The following is a 12,783-nucleotide window of genomic DNA, read 5'->3' on the forward strand; positions in this document are numbered from 1 at the left end:
TTTTCACCTCATATCGGTGGAAATTGGTACATTTTCTATGAATTCAAGCGTTTGTAGGTGAAATAAAAAATGAGAGTCAACACTCGTGCATCTTTAGTGACCTGGCACTGATTCACCTTTTACATTTACCGGAAATTAAACTGGTGAAACGGAGTCTGGGATATTTTAAAATTAAGTTTTGGTCAATTACTGAAATACTTAACAAGGTAACAGGCAAATATTCTGTAAATTCATCTTAATTCACTGGTACAGAAAACACAACGGCCTGATACAAACACACTGAAGTGTAGAAACTGAGGTGTACGTGATGAAGCATCTGTGTGTGTGTGTGTGGTGCAGTAATAATTACTATTCATCTGTGCAGTTCAAACAGCAGCGTCTCATTAGTCCTCGTCGACCTCCATCGTTTTAATTTCACTGCTGGAGTTTTAATTTGTAACTTTTTGAACTTTTTATCTCTCAGGCCGGAGACGAACAAACTCACTTAACGTCTTTCTGAAGAAGGTGAAGCTGCATGGGACAAAAGTTTTCCGACTGTCTTATCAGATTAAAATCACAAACTGTGCTCTGTGGTTCCAAACTCCCTGATTAGGATGCAGCAGGTTCATGTGTGTGGTTAAAACCTGGAGCCTTTTGTTCTACACTGACACCGAAGCATCTCCGAGGAAACAGAGTCCAGATTAAAACCCGCTCTGTGAAACAAGCCGTGACTCAAGCAGCGCTGCAGACGTGAGGCGGTAACGACACGTGTTGAGAGAACCGCCTTAGAGTCTATGATCAGCTAAGTACACGAGACTTCACCGACACCACGACAAGACAAACCTCTGCCAAAATGTTTGTGGTTCTGAGCTGCACTGAGGTCTGGACACGTTCCTGAACCGTTCTGGAGGGGCTGGATCTGAGGACACAAATGTCTGACTCAGTTGCTCTGGATACGTTCTGGAACGTTCTGGAACGTTTCCTGACAGCCTCAGATTCAAATGTCCAGAAAAGGTCAGAGTGACTCCAGGTCAGAAACACAAAAGAGGAGTAATTAACTACGCACACACACAGACGAGGAGACTCCAGAGGTTTTTGGTTTCTATAATAACAGTGTCGTTGTCGTTGGTGAAGTTTCTCCTGAGATTCAGTGAAACGCGGCGTCATCATCAGTTTCTGACTGTGACACAACACTGAGCTGAATCAGCCTGAGAACGTGTTAAAGGACCCGTCAGCACAAACGCTTTCTATTCTGCATAATAAAACTGTACAGGAGGAAAACTGTGAATTATAATTTCTCTCTCCGCCCAGGGCCCCTGGAGGGGCCACAGACCAGAGGCTGAGAAGCTGCTGACGGTAAGACGCTGCCGGTGAACGCCAGTCGAACGGTTTCAGGAACGTTCGGCTGGTTCGAACGAAGCCGAGCTCAGCGGGGACTGAACTCAGCTCACGGAGGAACAGCGTCGCTCGTACCTGCTGCGTCTTCCTGCAGCTGAGGTTGGGCGGGTCGAACGCCTGGATCTGGACGCACTGCTGATTGGGCGACCACAGCCAGGTGTTCTCCTCCGTCGACCTGTCGCACTCCTGCTTCCTGGTGCACCTGTCAGACGAGGAGGTGGGAGTAATGTCAGACTAACTGTGAACGTGACAGATGTGGAAAGAACATCAGGAAACGAGATGAACAATAAACCCAAAGTAAAAAAAGTAAAAAAAATTACGACATTTCAACCTTTAGCTGTTTGTTCACTAACGAGGAAATCAGGTCTGATGGTTTTGTCTCTTCCCTCAGCGTCCCACGCTTCACTTAATCTTTCCATTACAATTTCTTCTTGATAAAACTCAAACTTTTTTCCACCTCAGTCAAGCTTAAAAAACACATTTCCAGAATTTCCTGCGTTTCCACTGCAACACACCAGATGTGTGTTGAAACCTCGACGCTTCCAGTGAAACACAGAGTGACTCACCGTCCCTCCAGGACACACCAGCCACAGTACGGATCCTTCATGGAGACGCAGGACTGACAGTCAGTCTTCAGGTGACAGGCCTGGACTGGAACCTTGGTGATCTGCACGTACACACACACGTCAGGCTTTTATTATGAAAGAGCTATATATATATATTCATAAGCTTTCTTTAACATTTCGTGAATTTCTGAAAAATCTAAGAAAACAATCAAACACATGTAGCGTGTTTATATCTTTGCAAAGGTGATTTGTGTATATATGCATATCTGATATCAATACACGTAATAAAGTGATGAAGTGGCCGATCCCCGAACCCTCCAAACAGCTGTGGACATAATTTTCCTCCCTGACAGGAAGAGTCTGGTCTAATAAATCTTAATGAGCAGATGGAACCAACTCCAAACTTGACTTGATTAAAGTGAATTGCCCTCTTGAAGCGCATTCTAATTAATTCATTTCTCAATCAATAACGTCAATTCCAGGCCGTCGCGGCGGCGGAGAATGATGGCGAGCGAGCGATGAAAGGACAACGTAAAGAAAGACAGATGACGAGAGGAGAGAGCGAAGAGGAAAAACAAAGAGAGCGAGGGGATAAATCAGTGAGCGACTCCTGCGGGGTAATGCAGACGGATGTGTTGGTGTTCATCGTAGCAATGAATAAATGATCAAATGAGACAGACCCGATAAATTAAAGACTCGTTAAATCCCAGACCCGGTGCATGCTGGGAAAAAGTAGAAGTAAGCACACGACTGAGTGTCTGACCTGCTGGTCGACGTGTTAGACTGATGAACGGGGAGAGAAATGGATTTAGCAAAAAAAAAAAAAAAGGAATAATCAATCGGAGAATTGACCTTTTTCTCCGTGGTGATGTACAGGTGTTGGAGGCTGGAATCGAACAGCAGGTTCTTGTTGACCTTGTCTCCGGTGACGTCGCCCGACGCTCGCCCGTACACCTCGGGATGATCCGACAGATGCACCTTCAGCACCTGCACAGACACAAACGTTAGGATTCAGACCGCCGGGTTCTCTCCTCCTCTCTCTGTAAACTCTGCCGCTCCGGGACAAAACGTGACGACGCACCGGACGACACGGAGCCGAGAGGAACAGTCTGTCTCAGCTGCACAGGAGCTGGACGCTAATGTCCCCACTGGACAGGGAATTCATGAGACAACTCCACACTTCATCAGTGGTGGAAGGGTCTGTCTTAGTTTTGAGATGGAATCACATGAGGTCACCATGACCTTTGACCTTGTGACCACCCAAATCTAATCAGTTAATCCACAAGTGAACTTTTGTACCAAACTTTGTGACATTCCCTTCAAGGTGTTTTTGAGATATCGTGCTGGAATATTTCCAGTAGCGACAGCTGGCGAGTCGTTACCTCTCCGGTGGTGGTGCCCAGGAACGCCACAGCGTGCCCCATCTCAACCGCCACGGCCACGGCGGTCATGTGACCCTTACGCACCAACGAGGGCTGTGACGTCAAGGCGAACTCGGCCTTGCTGGCCAGCGGGGACGGCAGGAACTCGGCTCCGCACTTGTATCTGACGGCCATGTCATTCTGACGGAGCAGAGGAGGAATTAAAAAAGAGCTCCGCTGTAGAAACTTGAATATGAACGTAGCGTTATCGCCTCACCTGGTTGTTGCTGTTGCACAGGTCCTCAGACTTGGAGGAGTACGGCGAGTAGATGGCGGCCGTGTTGTTAATGAGGCCGTTGTTGCTGTAACAGGCTCCGATTATCTCCACCAGCTGATTATTAATGGAGCGCAGAGGATACATACCTGCAGACAGGAGCGACGACAACATCATCTGTTTACTACACTTCACTGCGTTTTGTTTCAAAACACGATTTCTGTTAAACATTAGAAAAATAAAACACTTGGAGGGAGAGATCCTCATTATCTCCAGTTTCTTTCTCCTCTTTGATAAAAGAAAACCAGGCGCCGAGATTCGCTCATCTGCGGCGACAAAACTTGGGGAAATTATGGATTTGCATAAAGTTAAATAATTCAACATTTAAAGGATTTTTTTTTTTCTTTCAGTTGTTAAAGTCGACCAAACTGCTGCTGAGGGTGAAATAACACAAAGTTCTGCAGAGCCACACGGAGCCAATTAGAGCTGAGACTAACGATTGTTTTCCCCATCGATCACTCGGCTGATCAATTTATTAATTAGCTTGATGCTGCTCTTTCAGTTTGAGGAGTTTCTGTTTGTTTCACTTCAAACTGGATATTGAATATTTGGGGTTTTGACAGATGAGCAGACAAAACAAGACATTTGAAGACGTCACGATGGTTAAAACTGTGACAGACGTTTTCTGTGACTTTTTATCGTCCAAACAACCGATCGATTATTGCACCTTGTATATCTCACTCTGATATTTCAACTAATTAGTGAATATGATTATTTAATTACAATATTGTTACACTTGAATCTGTTTATATTGTACATACCATCTTTTTTTACATTTTCTTGAGTTTATATTGTATCTTTGCCTATTTATTACTGTTTAAATCACATACATCAAACCTATCATCAATAAATATATGTATATTACATCATCTTATCTGGACTTAATATTAAAAGACAAGTTGTTATGAGAGAGAGAACTAAAACTACACAAACACTTGAACGGAGCAAGTGTTGAAAAACGTCCACATGGACTCTGTTTTCATCTTTTAGGTTCTTTTTTAAAATCCGTGTTTTGATTGGCTGCTCAGTCGAGGAAACAAATGTCACCACACGCCTTCATTAACTCCATCAGTTGTTCCGGAGCTTTCACTCATGGGAGTTCTCTCCAGCGCTTTGGTAATGCAGATGTTTAAATTTCCATTTTTGCTGAGCACTTTGAGTTCAGGATCAAGAATTCACTTTGAATCGCGGCTGCGTCTGTTGATTAGGATCATTTGAAATGATCAAAAAGCTCCAGAGGAGCCACTTGGTGAAACTTGTTTTCTCAGCTTGTTTCCATCGTCAAGAATTAAGCTTCAAAACTCAAGATTTGTGCTGAATCGAAAGATCGGGTGGAAAATAAAAAAGCGTCTGGAAATTCTGCTGACAGATGTGAGAAACATCTGTTTTCATTAAGCTGACACCTACACATGGCCGAAGAAGACGGGTCCTCGTCAGACGTGAAGGTGACAAACAGAACCTTGTCGTCGGCCAACACGGGTCTGTACTGGTCCGATCTGTTCATACTCTGAGCCAACACCTCTCCTGGCGTCCCTACGTAGGCAGCCTGGGAGACGAGGAGAAGGAGACGCTGAATATTAGAAGTTCTCAGTTAAAAAAAAAATATATGTGATATAACTGAGGCACAGTGAGAGTGAGGACCTCATAAATTGAAGCCACTCTGAGTTCAAGAGCACGTTAAATCCAATTTCTGAGCCTTTCTGGGGTCAGTGTTCTCAGAAAGGTTGCAATTTAAGACAAAATCATCCGAACGTGAAATGTCTAAATATGTTTTTCCAACTCACTGCTGCCTTTTTAATAAAAACGACTATCCAGCGTCCGACGTTACCTGAGCTTTGTTGTACTTGTTGTATTTGTAGTCGCCGGTGCTGCTGCAGTTCAGCTGCAACTCCGTGTACGAGTAGTAACCGTGGTCGTCCTCGCACATCCTGGAGATGAACGTGAAGTTCTTGGTGTCCTGCACTCCGAGCGTCCGCGAGAACAGGAAGTACACGAAGCCGCCGTCTTTAAAGGTGAAGCGGAAGTCGTGGAGGTAGCGCAGGACGAAAGGGTTGGCCTGGACCGCCGAGGCCTCGATGATGCTGTCGAAAATCACCCAATCGCCGAAGGCCTGGAGGATGCGGGTGGAGATGAGCTTGGTGCTGTCATGGCTGCCGTAGCCTTTACCGACCTGAGGAGGAGACGAGGAACTCAAACACTCAACGCCACAGAGGAGATATTTGTTTATTTAGAATCAAAGATGACGTGTGTGTGTGTGTATGTTTCATCCTCACCAGGAACACAGTGAAGTTGTCTTTCTCCTTGGAGAAGTATGACATCACTCCCACCACGGAGACGCTCTCCTCGGCGCTCGCCACATACGACTTCTCCCCTTTGTTGTCGCTGAAGTAGATCAGCTGCTCCACGTTGCTCAGGTTCCTCAGCGAGCAGATTCCTCTGAAGACGCTGCCGCACACCACCAGCAGGTCTCCGGCGCCGTGCACCAGCAGCAGCTTGTTGTGGTTGTCGGTGTCCACGGCCTCCTCGCAGGCTTCGGTGACGGGCGGCGTGCACTGTCTGTTGTCACGCTTGGGGCCCGTCTCCGTGCGGGACTCCACCACCAGGTCGGGGCTCAGCTGGTAGAGGGCGTTGACGGCGCCGACGTACAGCCGGCCCGTGGCAGGGTTGGCCACTATGTTGTTGATCAGAGTGTCGGAGAGGAACTCGGCGTTCTTGCCATTGGAGGTGCTGAGGTTAATGGTTGCCAGGACGACCAGGGCAAACTGCCACGCCCACCACCGCTCCATCATGTCTGGAGGAAAAACACAACATACACACGATATCGTCAGGGCGGAAAAAAATATCAGATGTTTTGCAAACTAGATTTTCCTGCTTCAAAAACGAATTCAATTAATATTTTTAATTGTAAATTCTCTTGGAAAAACTGAATATTAGCAGAAGCGTAACGACAAATAACCATTAAACTCTGCTCAGTTCAGTTTCATTTCTTTTTGTTTCATTATTTTAGATGTTTTTCTGTTGATCAATGAAACATTAAATCGACTCATCATTATAAAGTTCTGGAATAATTAGTGCTACAACGATCAATCGGTTCATCAGTGGAAGAAACATCACGTTGATGATGGAAAAGTAATGAAGCAGACGAACATTGTTTATTCTTTTAATGAGAATCTTTGAGTTTTGGACAAAGACGCCGGACTTTGGCATATTTGGACAAAATGATTGATTATTAATAAATAAAAACCACAGATGTATTAATGGACAATGAAATAAATGAACAACAAACCCTCTGAACCTGAACCAGGAGTCAGTTAATGTGGTTTTCTAAACGAAGCAGAATCTGAACGATGCTCTGAGGCTCCGTCCAGCTCAGCTGCGACGGCAGCAGAAAAACTCGAGGAGGAAAGAGACGAGAGGAGCAATAATGAGGAGCTTCTTATTTAGCATGCACATCCTTTACTGGAGGGGGAAGAGGAAGAGGAGAGAGGAGGAGGAGGAGGAGGAGGAGGAGGGGGGGAGGAAGAAAGAGGGGAAGAGAGAGGAAGAGGAGGAGGATGAAGAAGACAAAGGAGGAGGGAAGAGTAAGAGGAAAAGGAGGAAGAAGATAGAAGAGGAAGAGGAATAAGAGGGAGGAGGAAGAGAAGGAGGAGCAAGTGGAGGAGGAAGAAGAGGAAAAGTCGTAGGTAACTGCCTCAAAGTTTTGTGAGCAAGATTATCTTACCAAAGACCAAAGTGTGTGTGTTTGTGTGTGTGTAGTAATTAGTTGTGTGACCCTCTGAGTGTCACCTCCCATTAGTCTAAATGTGTGTTTGATCACAGCCTCTAAAACACGGCTCCTGTGTTCTGTCGCCATAGCAACGGCTCTTTGATCTGTTTACAAACCGCGTCGCTCTCAGGTTATTGTCCGGTGACTCACCGACGAACTCTACGAGGAGTTCCTCGTTCATTTCTTCCTCGCTCCTCAGTCTCAGCTGAGCGCGTCACCAAAGCGTTTCTCGTCGTCGTCGTCTCGGCTTCTGCACGATTACTCAGAGTGCCCAGAGTCAACACCGCGTTTGTTTACGCTTCCGTGATCGGGCATCTCGCCGGCCAATCGCGGATTTTACTGGAGCTATCAGAGAGTTGTGATTGGTGGTCAATTACCTGGCTGCTTCCTGTGTGATTTCACTCTGCGCTAAATTGAATTCACTTCAGTTCGCTTCATTGCAAAGGGATTTATTAGTGTGAAAAGACTTATCTCTCCACCCACCTGCTCGACTGAATTACCCGAACACACAGAAACCAGCAGAGAAAACTGACTGCGAGAGGAAAGTCCCGGAGGCTGAGAGACGTTTGAATCAGAGACTTGTACGAAACATTATTTCTGCAGATCTGATGGATGTTGACATCTGTTTATGAATCATTTTCACTTATACCAGAATCAACCTGCAAACACTTTTCTCTCATGATTAGTATCAAACCAACAGAAATTTGAATAATGCAGGATAAATATCACGTCGTATTCCCAAACTGAAAAAAGAAAAGCTTTGTGAGGTTGAAACTCAGTGTTTGAAAGTGTTACATTTAATAAAATAAGCTTTCGCATGATTGACGTTAAGTTTTAAAGCCGTGCATAAAGTTTTAATCGGCTGAAAAGTCAAATCTCTGCAAACATATTTGTGTTTTTGTTCTCGCCGTGTTTCATCGCCTCACATTCGAACAGTTTCACGTTTGTTTTCCAGGTTTGAAACCTCGTGAATAATAAGGATCTAAAAAAATGGAGGAAAAAGTTTGAAGAGTTTGAAAGTTTAGAACAGTCTGTGTGTGTGGACGAGAGGTTCAAGTGCAGAGGAACATTTCTGTTTTACAGAATGTTCTCATTAGAGTGGACAGGGGAATATTTGAAAGTTAAACCTCGTGAACCAGTTTCCTGTTTAAAAAACCTTCTTGTTAGTAAATGTGGTTTCACAGATGAGGGTGAAACCTACACACAGCTCGTATCAGTCCTGCTTCACCTGTGTGTGTGTGTGTGTGTGTGTGTGTGTGTGTGTGTGTGTGTGTCTGTCCTCCTCTCTCATTAAATTCCACTTCTCTCAGACGCCCACTGAACAATAAAAAGGGATCAAGATGGCGGCTGTGTTCACCGTCTCTGTCTGGTCTGTGTGAGCATCTGCCACATGAAAGAAGATTCATCTCTGGTTTTTACTCTCAGGATCAATGTCAGCGCTCCGTCAGCATCTCACCTCTATCTTCCTCTGCTTTAGTCTCTTCCTCTGCTTTAGTCTCTTCCTCTGCTTTAGTCTCTTCCTCTCTGCTTGAGTCTCTTCTTCTCTTTCCTCTGCTTTAGTCTCTTCCTCTCTGCTTGAGTCTCTTCTTCTCCTTCCTCTGCTTTAGTCTCTTCCTCTCTTTCCTCTCTGCTTGAGTCTCTTCTTCTCTTTCCTCTGCTTTAGTCTCTTCCTCTCTGCTTGAGTCTCTTCTTCTCTTTCCTCTGCTTTAGTCTCTTCCTCTCTTTCCTCTGCTTTAGTCTCTATCGTTCTTTTTAATATGACTGGTGTCAGCAGAGGAATAAACTGTGTCTAAGACGTACAAGGTGTGTGTGTGTGTGTGTGTGTGTGTGTGTGTGTGAGCAACAGTTCGACTTTTACAACTTAAGTTTTGAAGTTTTGATGGAGCGACTGTTCCATCCATCCAAGTATTCATCCATTCATCCATCTATCCATCCATCCAAGTATCCAAGTATCATCCATCCATCTTAAGTAGTGCATGTATCAGCGCTCCTCTTGTTCTTTCCACTCGTTCTTTCCATCTCTGACTCGTCTGTTTTACCTGGAGACAGATTTAAGCTCTGGCAGATCTCAGTTCTGTGTGACAGAATTTATTTACGAGATCGTCTGCTTAAATATTTTCTTACAACCGTCTCCAAGTCTGTGTGTGTTCGAGTGAGAGAGATTACTGTGCACAGGCAACACGCAAGGTAGAGAACTGGTTACCAACAAAGGAGGGATAAATGTAGTAATGGAAAAGTGAGAGAGCGCACACACACACACACACACACAGATCTGAGACTCATTAAAATCCTGAGTGCACGCTGTGTAAAAAGTCTCGAGCTCTGACCCTTTCTGCTAAAAAGTTTTGAGGGAAACTAAATCCAGGAATGTCTGCAGGAGCCGAAGCCAGGGGAATAAAGCCTGAGTGATTTTCTCTCTCTGTCTAACCTCTCCAGAGTTTTTCTTTTGTAATTCACATTCTTTCTCCCCCTCTCTGCATATAGAGCTGCTCTCAGACCTGCAGAGCAAAACAAGAATCCAAGCTCGTAGAGGACGAAGAGGTCAACGAGGAGAGTCCAGATTTTTTGGCGATAAGGGCCGACGCCGATGTGGATGAGCTGTAAACAACACTGATCTTTCCACGGCAGAATTTATACGTCCTGTCTCCTGCTGCTCTACAGGCTCCACCCCTCGCCTCGTCCTGCCTCCTGCTGATTGTCCTCTGACTCGGAACATCTCCTCCTTCATACGTTAACTCCAGAACTGTCTGAAAACTGCCTTAAAGGCAAATGTGTAAAAGATGTTTCGAGAACTTTGACTGAAGTTGTAGTTAACAGTTGTAAACAGGAAGTCAAACCGAGCGCACCAACTCTCGGACACGTCACAAAAGCCTGTGATGACTGTCCTGTCGTCCTCCCGTTCGCTCCCTGGATCCACACGTCTCAGATCCTTTCTTCAGTCAGAGTCTTGAGTCAGGACCGATTCTAATATTTAGACGTTGGCTCTGATTGTAGTCACGTCGGCTTCTTTATTTTCTCGACAGCAGAAAGAGTTTTTCTTATTCAACGCTGTAAAAAGCAGCGATGGGATCTGATTTACATTCATGCCCAGCAGCCGGGCGTCATTAGCCATTCATGACATCGGGCTGGAGGAACGCTGGAGCTGATTGGCCAGGCCTGGAGGGGATATGAGTGTTGTGATTGGCAGGGCCCGCGGGGAAATCCAGTTCTTATTGGTCGTAATGAAGAGGCCTGGAGGAGAGCGTGGCTTAGACAAAGTGAGAATAAAACTAAAACAGCGAAGAGAACAGGGGACACGAAGACGCCGCAGCTCATCGATCAGCTGCGCGCGCGCTGTCTGCTCCGGTCCCAGCAGAATTATTCATCCTGCTGCACAAACCAACACAACAGAACATGCTCTCAGTCCCCTAAAATAAATAATATCCTCATATCTATCAGTACCTCATTCTTCTGTGTGTATTCATCTGTCTGCGCTTTTTCACACAGAGACCAAAAGGTGTCAAATAACATTCGAAATGCAAATGATTTGACAGTTTCTCTTGCATTATAAATAATTAGTGTCCGTTCAAATCGACACGGTGGTTGTAATGGTTTCAATGAAAAGCATCGGAGCGGCGGCGAGTTTCTGCATTAATGTCTGTTTTTTTATTCTACAGATTAAAAAAAAGTTAAAGTTGTGTTTTTAGTCCAGTAAGATGCAGAAATAACTTCAATATACATTTCGAACTATGCATGATGTCATTTTCCAGCTTTTTGACGTCGCTGGTTGAGCTTGACCTTTGACCCATCAGCTCCAAACATTAATCATATGGATATAAATGCTCGAAGTAATATTCCCTCTGTGTCTGGGGAAAATCCGTCCATGCGTTGTTGAGTTATTTTGTACAAATCACACAGACGTGCAAACGGAGACGGAGCGAGTGGGTGGAACTCAAGAAAAGGACAACAGGAAGTCATTTGTCCAGCGACATGAGCAGTTAAATAAAGCTCAGAGGATTCGAACAACACAAATGACCCTGTTCTGTGTTAACCTCAAAGTGGACACGATTACACAACGACAAAATAAGAGCCTGTAATACGTCGACCTTTGAGAAGAGGATTAGTCTTATGATAGAAGGTCTGAGAGGTCAGCAGCTATTAAACAGACAGAGTGCTTTACACACACACACACAGAGACACACACACAGACACACACACAAACCTCTGTACAGTACCACTTGGTAACGTCTCAGCAGGGCAGTGACACAGCGAGCGAGACAAAGACGAACTGTGACGAGCGACAGAGACACAGACTGTGAGCTCACACACTAAACACAGGAAACAAGATTTATACACAAACCAGTAAACAACCAGACGGGTTTTAAAAACTAAATCGAAGTCCAGACGAGACGAGAGGTTTCGCCTCTTATCAGGAAGAATATGTCGAACTTACAGAAAATACTAAGAGAACTAAATTATGAAGTAAAGAGGTGAAAAATCTTTGGTGTAAATGCTCCACCACTGTTGCCAGTTTTCAAAATGTCTCCACAAAAACCCAAAGTTTGGCAAAACTAATCTGGAGGCGAGGAGATGTTCCCTGTAATGGATCACCAGCGTCGAGCAAAGTTTCCAGTCAGTGCAAATTTATTTTTGCAGCACAACGAGATGAAGAGAAATCCTCCGACAGCCTGCGAGGTTGGAAATCAATCTCCTAAAATAAATATGACTTCACATCGATGCATCGCAAAGTTTTTCTGCGCAGCTAAAGACGAAGGTAAAGAGAAGGATGAGAGACAAAGAGAGGAGTGGAAAAAAAAAAAAACATGATCCCATTTCCTGGAGGTAAACTCAGATTAATTCTGTATTATGCAAATGTAATTTAGTGGCTGTGTCCTCAGCGTTGGAGTGAGCGATTAACAACCACGTCTCTGCTGCTGCACCTTCCATTAATCTGACAATAACGCACGCTGATGAGAGCGTGTGTGTCCTTGTGTGCAAGTTTCCCTGCATTAATTATCCCTCGCACCAAAGCAGCAACTTCAAACTTCCAGGAACGATCCAGGCGTGGAGCTGCGGTATCAAGGTCCCACTGATACACGACCAATCACGAGGCGGCTGTTGTGCTCGTTACCCGAAGTGACCACACAGAGTTAATTCAAACAACATGTGATAATCACCGTGTGATGGAATGATTTCATTAATAGCCCAACGACCTGAATGGAAATTAAAATCATTAGATGCAGGAAAACCAGCAGCTATTTGGAGAATTGGATTAAAAAAAACCTTATAATCTGATTAATTAGCTGCAGTCTGAAGAGCCGGCTGCAGGAAGATCCACCAGAACGCTCACGTTTCATTTAAGTTGCTGTTTCGTATGAAAAGAGGTCAAACGAGGAAATA

At 44.8% G+C, this 12,783-nt stretch overlaps 1 protein-coding gene across 3 annotated transcripts in view; it reads right to left on the bottom strand.

Annotated features, from left to right (window-relative positions):
* LOC109643734 (plexin-B2-like) overlaps positions 1–12,783 on the bottom strand; it is a 96,863-nt gene that overhangs the window by 16,573 nt on the left and 67,507 nt on the right. For all 3 annotated transcript variants that reach the window (XM_069519572.1, XM_069519571.1, XM_069519573.1), the window contains 8 exons: positions 5,912–6,429; positions 5,467–5,808; positions 5,046–5,184; positions 3,582–3,727; positions 3,326–3,505; positions 2,796–2,930; positions 1,944–2,044; positions 1,453–1,579 (listed from right to left, as the gene is read on the bottom strand). In XM_069519572.1, coding sequence (XP_069375673.1) covers positions 1,453–1,579; positions 1,944–2,044; positions 2,796–2,930; positions 3,326–3,505; positions 3,582–3,727; positions 5,046–5,184; positions 5,467–5,808; positions 5,912–6,427 — 1,686 coding nt within the window. In that variant the 5' untranslated portion in view covers positions 6,428–6,429. The remainder of the gene's footprint in view (positions 1–1,452; positions 1,580–1,943; positions 2,045–2,795; positions 2,931–3,325; positions 3,506–3,581; positions 3,728–5,045; positions 5,185–5,466; positions 5,809–5,911; positions 6,430–12,783) is intronic.

The sequence above is a fragment of the Paralichthys olivaceus genome, chromosome 23 (genome assembly GCF_024713975.1).
Source record: "Paralichthys olivaceus isolate ysfri-2021 chromosome 23, ASM2471397v2, whole genome shotgun sequence".
Classification (NCBI taxonomy): domain Eukaryota; kingdom Metazoa; phylum Chordata; class Actinopteri; order Pleuronectiformes; family Paralichthyidae; genus Paralichthys; species Paralichthys olivaceus.